We start from the raw sequence: 8,477 nt of genomic DNA on the forward strand, positions 1-8,477 counted from the left end.
TGGATCTGGCCGGCTATCCTTCCATGCACCGTGAAATACCTCTAATTTTGTATTCTTCCACTTGCGCTCCATTTTCTGAGCTGCTCTCTTGAGAGCATGAGTGTGATCATTGTACCATGGTGCGGGGCTTTTATCTTTTATCTCTTTAAAAACTATTTATATTTTCTGTTATTTCATCAAGTTCTTCTAGACTTTTTGGCTTACTGAGTATGTGAGACAATTCTGGAAGATTATTAGTGAAGCTATCTTTAGTGGTTGAAAGAATAGTTCTACCTGAACGATAGCGTGGTGTAGATTGAGAGACATTAGCTGATCGCAACAAACAAGAGACAAGGTAATGATCTGAGATGTCATCGCTCTGCGGTAGAATTTCTATAGTATCAACATCAACTCCATATGACAGAATTAAATCTAGCATATGATTATGGCGATGAGTTGGTCCTATCACATTTTGTCTGACTCAAAGAGAGTTGAGAATATCGATAAATGCTAATCATGCATGTCATTTTCATTATCTATGTGAATGTTGAAGTCATCAACAATTAAAGCTCTATCTACATTAACTACTAGATCTGAACCAGAATGCGGCCCGGGTGATCTATATACTGTAGCAAGGGCAAAAGATGACAGAGATTTTTTATTTATATTGGTGTTACATTAAGCATTATTAGTTCAAAAGACTTAAACTTATATCCTGTCCTCTGAGTAACACCAAAAACTTCACTGTAAATTGTAGCATCTCCTCCTCGACCCTTCAGACAAGGCTCATGTTTATAACAATAACCTGAGGGAGTAGATTCATTTAAACTAATATATTCATCCGGTTTATTTCAGGTTTTGGTCAAACAGAGCGCATCCAAACTATGATCTGTAACAATTTCATTTACAATTAGTGCTTTGGTAGAAAGAAATCTAATGTTTAGTAGCCCTACCTTTATATGATGTTTATCTTTATTTTTGTATTTTTTAAAAAAAATAAATCAAGTTTGACCTTAATCAAATTTTTTCTAAATGATTTAGTGAGAGTTTTGTGTTTGGTAGTCCGGGGAACAGACACAGTCTCTATATGATATCTAGGTGATACTATGTGTTGTAGTTTATGTGACCTGTGTGACGTCTCAAGGCAGCTAGCAGACGTCCAGATTAACCAGTTTGTCTGCTTTCTGACCTGGGCCCCAGTTAGTCAGATACTATCATTATTAAAAATATGAGCCAATTTGCAAGAGAGGAGAGTGGCACCTTCCCTGGAGGGATGGAGTCTGTCTCTCTTTAGCAGGTTAGGTCTACCCCAAAAACTCTTCCAATTGTCTATAAATCCTATGCTATCCTCCAGATAACACTTAGACATCCAGCCATTCAATGACACTAATCTACTATAAACCTCGTCACCACGATGAGTAGGGAGGGGGCCCAAGCATATTACAGTGTCTGACATAGTTTTTGCAAGCTCACACACCTCTTTAACATTGTCTCTAGTGATCTTCGACTGGCGAAGCCGGACATCATTAGTGCCGACATGAATGACAATTTGAGAAAATCTGTGTTTAGCATTAGCCAGCACTTGTACATTTTATTTGATGTCAGATGCTCTGGTACCCGAAATGCATTTAACAATAGTGGCTGGAGTCTCTATTTCCACGTTCTGTACAATAGAATCACCAATTATGTGCTGTAAGTGCTTTTATAAAATCATAAGCTTCACATTTCTGCCTTTTAAACCCTCCAAAAACTGGCCCCATTCACTTTCATTGTCAGTGCCTCACTGTAACCTCGATTTTTGCTTTTTTAAAGAAAAGGAGGGATGAGTCGAAATGAATTTTTGTTGTAATCAACATTATGCCACAAATGCTGTCGACTGAGCTTAACTTGTATTGAACCCAGAATATTCCTTTAATTTCTCACACTGCACAGCCCATTAAAAATGCATTTATCCTTAAATCATTAATCAGTTCCAGTTCTTAAAAATATGGTCATTCACTAAAGCGTTGAGATTGTATTTTCCAAAGGAAACTACCAATTTGCAATCTAATTTTTAAATTTGGAGAAGAAATAACTTTATGGATTATAGATCTTTGGGTCAACTATTCAAAAATATTTTTCTTGAGTAAGTAAAATGAGCAGTAAGGGGTGGGGGGGTGGGGTTGTTTGTTTGTTTTTTGTCTACGGAAAAAAATGGTGGACGATAAATAATGTATCGTAATAAATATTGAAATTTATTTGAGTTGCAAATGTATTTAAGATCAAACATTGATTAATCACAACTATTAACACAATTATAGCAAAAGTCATCAAGAATTTACTATACAGATACTAAAAAGATAACTTTCAAGATGAAAGCTTCTGTTTATATTTACAAACTAATGTCCAACTGTTGCCATAGACATTTGAAAAATCTAAAATATTATAAAAACTCACATGAAAACAGACAGCAGAATAAGCAAAATAAGATAATTCAGAACTCTTAATTTATATACATCACTTTTGGAAAAAGAGTGTACAGTACATTGCTCAACTACTACATCTAATTACATAAAAATTCAAAATGCTTCATTGCATTTCACGAAAAGTTCCACGATTTATGTTACATTAATGCTGTGGTATTAGCACCAAAAGCACCATGTTGTTTACTGCAGCTGTGCGAGCAGTGGTTTGCAGTCATCTAGATGTTCCAGGCCTTCTACAGCATCGATGAGCCTCTCCACTCTCTCAGGCGTCAGCACCGCACAGGCATTATTACGAAACTTCTTACGAAGGCTTTCCTCACTGAGCGGATTCCTCCAGTGACCGTAGAAGGTGTTGCAGCGCCCCCGTAGAACATCTCCACTTATCAAGGTGACTTCCACCTCACCATACATTATGTTGAAATTTGCCGGGTTGTCATGCGGGTGCTCCAAGCGGACTCGAGACAAGAGCACATGGAGTTCAGGCCGGTGGAGGGCGTCAGAGTGGAACGACTGCACCGTCACCTCCCCATCCAACAGAGCAGTGCAGGCGTTGAACTGAAAGGAGTGTCGCGCTTCGTGCTCTGACTCCGGGAAGGGACGGTTGATGTACTTGGAGATCGGCACCCTGAGCAAGATGTCCTGCACCAAGTTTGGAGAGATGCTTCCGCCTCTAAGGCCAACCAGGGCCTTGTGCACAATGGCGGCAGCATCCGCGACCCAGTGCATTCCGAGGTGGGCGGGAAAGCGTTTGAAAGCAATGTCTTGACTTTCCAGAAGGAAGCTGTGCTCTTCGTCCTCCGGGGAACTGATGGGGTGTGGGGCATAGTCTTCGTAGAATGCACTGAAACCAGATACCCCAGGAACCGCATCCAAGACCAGAGGACTTGCTTCAAGCCCGCGAGATGCCAGCAGGGCTGCTTCAAGACCCAGACGAGACGCATTACCAATGTGGAGTGGTTTGGACTGTGTTGCAGCATTAGCCATTGGTGCACCTGCCAGCGATGCAGCGATGGCTAATGCATTACTGCACTGATTGCGGTCCAGAGAAAGGAGGCGGGCACAGGCAGCGGCACTACCCAGGGTGCCCACTACACTGGGTGGATGGAACCTTATAGTACAAAGAGAGAGAGAGCAAAGTCAGTATTTTCAGAGCTTTGATGAAACTTTGGATTCCAGCAACATAACTGTTTCTTGTCAAGGAAAATGGCCATTGTCTAATTTCCTTTTTCATTTTTATAGTCATTTTCAACTGTAATTGGAGAAAAGTAATAGGAAAACTGCTGTTATAGACCTTGGGATTTTCAAACGTTTTGATGTCATGGATTACCATACTTTTTATTAAGTGTGTCTTTTTTCTATCAATGTTAGATGTTTAAACATTTTCATTTCAATTCAAATTTATTTGTATAGTGCATTCCAGAATAAATATTGTTCCAAAGCAGCTTGTTTCTTGCAATAAAGACATTTTTTTTTTATAATACATGAAATTATATGCAAATTAGTTGTTTTTTTCTGACTGTTGCCTGTCAATATTACTATGGCTGTCAATAGAATAAAATAATTGTGATTAATCGCATGATTTTAGAATGAAACGGTAATAATGTCAACATTACATTTTACACTTACATTTTTGGGTAAAACATTTTCACGGACCCTCCAAGAACCTCCCTGGGGGTCCCTGGACCCCAGTTGGAAAAACTGTATTGCTAAAAAGTTGCTCTTTCATATCTCGGGAGATTCAATGGTGTTCTCGGTTTTGTTTTAATAAACTTTGTCTCAGATGTTTCTCCTATAATTCCTTGGGACGAAACGAGACAATTGTTGACATACTGTAAGGGTATAGAGCTATGAAATGAATGTGGATAGCATAGTTTATATAATTTGGTTTTGGGATAATTTGATTGGATTAGAAATACTTGAGTTCATATTGAAAATTCTGACTAGTGATTGCAGACTTTGGTATCAACACTGATATTCTCTCTTTTTTTTTTTTTTTGTCACAGCCATCGATTTCTGACATTATTTTTAAAACTTAGTTGGATTCTGTTTTGCATTCATTCAAGAAATAACACATTACCAGCCATTTAACTCCATTCTCGGAGCACAAATATAACTGCTTTTCATAAACACCTGAATTAAGGAGTTTTGAGTAGTTTCATTTCAAACTGAATCTGCATTTCCCTGACCCTCCCAGCTGTGTGTTTTTGAATTAGTAGAATGCTGAACCTGTTCTCATGACATTTTCTGTACTTTTAAAATATAATTATTGCTCTTGGTAACTTTATTTGAAAATTGGACAAAGAGGGGGACTCTAACCTCTTAGGGATGTTTTGAGCCTCATTTGAGAATCTCATGAGTCGACCCTGTATTTCAATGCCCACATTGAAGGCGGTGAGAAATTCAAGGCCACTTGGTTTGCTGTTGGTTGGCAACATGTCGCTTATAGCTAGCAGGGCGGGCAGTACTGCTCCAGAGGGGTGGGTCGCAGGATGCCAAGTGTCGTCAAAGTCCATTGAGTGAGCCTGTGGAAAACCAAACCAACTATATCATAAAAGCTCTAAAGTGTAGATATAGATTGCATTTCCCATCCATGGCCCATTGCACATCATTGCTTTCAGACCTCATCATGACTAGTCTTGGCATAACAAAGTAGTGGAAAGGAACAACTTGTGCATGACCGCAGGTGGTATGAGCAAGTCCTAAAGTCTGTCTAGTTTCGAAATTTCGAATATAAATTCTAGCATATGCAATACTTCTTGGAGTACCACTTGGTCAAACACTCTTTTTAGAAGGTTCACTTCAAAAATTCCTCCTAAAACTACATGGATGCTTCTTCAGTCCAAAAAAGTTCCACAGTGCTAAAGTTTCATGATGCTTTAATTTGTTTTTCCCCTTATAATATTTGGCCAGATAACTTTATTGTACCAAAAATTGGGTGCTGAATGGTACAAAACAAGATTATAATGCCACGGTTTAATGACTCTCCTGGTTAGATACTTATTTCAGGGATTGCAAAACTGGACTGTCTGCAAAAGTCGTGTCTAGGATGCTGAATAATTTTTACTACATATTCATCCTAAGAGGAACTAGGATCTTTTAAAAACAACCAGAGCTGTTATCACCAAAGGCATTGAGGGTCTCATGTTTCCCTTCACCAAAATTTAAATTAAACTTTAAATATCTTATTACATTCTTGAATACATGCTAATACTCACCGCTACTCCATTGACAAAAGCTGCAAGGGTTGGAGAGAGCTTCAGGCCTTGGCGCCCGTAGACGAAGCTGATGTCATCGGGAGCATACATGTGCTTTGGGAAAAGGAGTAAAGATCTGGTCAGTTAATCCAGTGAATTCACACACATACACATATCAGAGACAGCTAACATCACTGAAGCACTGAAGGCAACCCGGCCTCTGTCAGCACAGAAGGAAAAATATGCATAAACTCGAGTCAAGAAGACAGTACACAGACAATCTAACTACTATGTGCAGCGAAGAAATGTACACTATAAAGGTTATGCCATTACTCAAGGGACTGCCTGAAATGAATGCCTGTACTTATAATTCTACTAAAAATAGTGCTCATGCTGAATTTAACTAATGAGATGATGAAGAAAAACAGGTTGTTTACTCTCTCGCTTGCACCTCATCTATGAAAGTCTCTCATTTACACATGGTTGCTGCTTAACATTCCCATAAACATGAATTAGTTGAAAAAATGTATTACACCGAACTAACTTGTGTTTCTGAATGCTGATATGCATAGATATATCTAGATGCAGCACAGATATATAACTACTGTAGATGTTTCCATTTTCTGACAAAAATGTGAGGGGTACTTTCTTGTGCAAAGTTGCCACCACAATGCTAAGGTGTTAGTGGTAGTTGCTAAGGTGTTCTGAGTGATTTTTAGCATACTGCTATGCTGCTTCTAGGGTATTGCTAGGTGGTTGCTTGCTGGCCCAAGTCAAAAGAGCCCACCCACAAGTCTCTTCTGAAATTCTGACCACCAGATATCACTCGGGTCCCTCTTCAATGTAAATTTATGAGCCTTTTCACCTATCTTACTGTTAGCCATGTGTTTGATTGCTTTGCAAATAGCATACCTCGCCAGGCCCAATATGCTGCACAATTGAGGTAAGTAACATTCTTTAATTATGCACCTAAGTTTAATACTTGGGTTTAGGGGTTGGTTCAAATCACTAAACCTAAGAATGAGCAATTGTAATTGTGACACTTGCTTAGCAAACACAACTAAAAATAATTGTCAATCATATCCTAGTCATCTCATGTTAATACCATTATGAAGTTCTATTTCCTTCTGGCACTGTGCCATACCTGGCAGTGTTGCAGGGCAAGTTCAAATACATCGGTAGTGCTCCCCAACAGCCCAACGCCAATGCTGTCCAACACCATACGTTTGCTGCGGTGCAGCAAGGTTGGGGACAAATGTCTTGGCTGTACGCTCTGAATGAACCTGCCAAAGCTGCTGGTCACGGTCTCTTCAGGGGCAGGGCGCTCGGCCACTACAAAGAAACAAGACACTGTAAATTAACATTAAAACTTTACATATCTGGACAGCACCATTTCTTTCTTAGTGCCAGTGACTATTTGTGGATAAGATTAGTCACATTAGATAAATGTTTATCTAAATTCCAAGCCCAAATGCCATGTTGTATACCATGTTGGCCAGTCAAGCTACAAGCTATGCTCATAATTTAAAGTCGTTTTACACAACAAGCTATTAAGCTATCCACTTAAGGGTGCAATATATACCTATACAATGTTACTATTTAGAATTGATATAATATGGAGTAGTGTTTTATTGCACAAAAACAATGAGGACATTTGATTTGAATTTCAATTTGGGTGACAGGAAACTTGTACAGATATATTTTCACTGAATACAACAAAAACAACTAACTAGAATAGACCATAATTTAAATAACTGAGTAAAAAACAAATAGGTATGAGCATCAGCATTTAACTAAATATTTCACTAAAATAAATAAATAAAATAAATAAGGCCAAGGCCTACAATACTGTGTACAGAGTGTGCACAATCACTGGATTGCTATTTGAATCGATTCATTTACATTTACATCCGAACTAACCAATTCAATAGGATAGATCAGATTTTCCAAACCAGCACACAAACTTCTGCGCAGATACTCAAAATCGGAGGATCATTTTTTGATTCTGTCCGAAAGAACAGATTCATTAAAATGACTGTTTAATAAATTCACTAAAACAAATCAGACTTTAACGTTACACAGCGAGAGAAGGCGGTTAGGAGAGTGTGGTTAATAAATTGATTGAGTTTATTCGACTGTAACACTGCAGACCCAAAATAAAGTGACATAAACAGTCTACTTTTAGTAAATTACACCCCTACCTTGATAAGCAGCACTTTAAAGGAAGTAAGCGCGTGTGTTGAGAAGTAGAGCTTACTCACCATCTAGTGCAGACTTATGAAGTCCTCGAGCAGTAGACAAAACAGACAGGTATCTGGTAGACCTCTGTGTACAAACAATTATGTTTGAGTGAATTATATACTGTATATATAGTTTTTGATAAATTGTTTTGTTTAATTGTTTTATCCTGTTTGTTTGTTTTCAATCCTATTTTAAGCAGAAGCACAGATAAAATGCAGTGTCAAAATTGACATTAGACATGTTTCACTTCTTTGTTTAAAACCATGCAAAGACCAGTTTTCAGTTTTCATCAACAAGTGAAATTATGCATCATAGTTCTTCCGTCTATAAAACATTTTTTTTTTTTAAATCCATAAGAACATTTATTGTAAAATGTCCTGAATACCATTATTTACAAATCTTGTACTGTTTTTTTTTAAACTCTGTTTTACTTTATAAAACTAGCAAACACATATTAACCCGGAACTTATATTAACACAACATGATAACATAAATTTCCTCTACCTGTACAGTTGAAAGCATGTTGTCTTCTTCTCTCTTATCTTTTTGCCGTGGATATCTTGTAGATAGAGGATGCTCATATGCTGGAGTCAGGTGT

At 38.0% G+C, this 8,477-nt stretch overlaps 1 protein-coding gene across 1 annotated transcript; it reads right to left on the reverse strand.

The window, feature by feature from the left end:
* Window positions 1-2,192: 2,192 nt before the first annotated feature.
* irg1l (immunoresponsive gene 1, like) lies at window positions 2,193-8,477 on the reverse strand. The gene is made up of 6 exons (XM_051658246.1): window positions 8,384-8,477; window positions 7,900-7,963; window positions 6,783-6,970; window positions 5,660-5,752; window positions 4,761-4,966; window positions 2,193-3,552 (listed from the first exon to the last, which is right to left on the reverse strand). The coding sequence occupies exons 1-6, from the start codon at window positions 8,399-8,401 to the stop codon at window positions 2,625-2,627; spliced, it is 1,497 nt and encodes a 498-aa protein (XP_051514206.1). The 5' UTR covers window positions 8,402-8,477; the 3' UTR covers window positions 2,193-2,624.

The sequence above is a fragment of the Myxocyprinus asiaticus genome, chromosome 27, assembly GCF_019703515.2.
Source record: "Myxocyprinus asiaticus isolate MX2 ecotype Aquarium Trade chromosome 27, UBuf_Myxa_2, whole genome shotgun sequence".
Classification (NCBI taxonomy): domain Eukaryota; kingdom Metazoa; phylum Chordata; class Actinopteri; order Cypriniformes; family Catostomidae; genus Myxocyprinus; species Myxocyprinus asiaticus.

Excerpts from the sequence above, each read along its gene's own strand:
- irg1l (XM_051658246.1), bottom strand. Across the intron at positions 4,967-5,659 it reads CTTTTGTCAATGGAGTAGCG|GCTCACTCAATGGACTTTGA; the intron begins GTGAGTATTAGC and ends GGTTTTCCACAG. Across the intron at positions 3,553-4,760 it reads GCTCAAAACATCCCTAAGAG|GTTCCATCCACCCAGTGTAG; the intron begins GTTAGAGTCCCC and ends TTGTACTATAAG.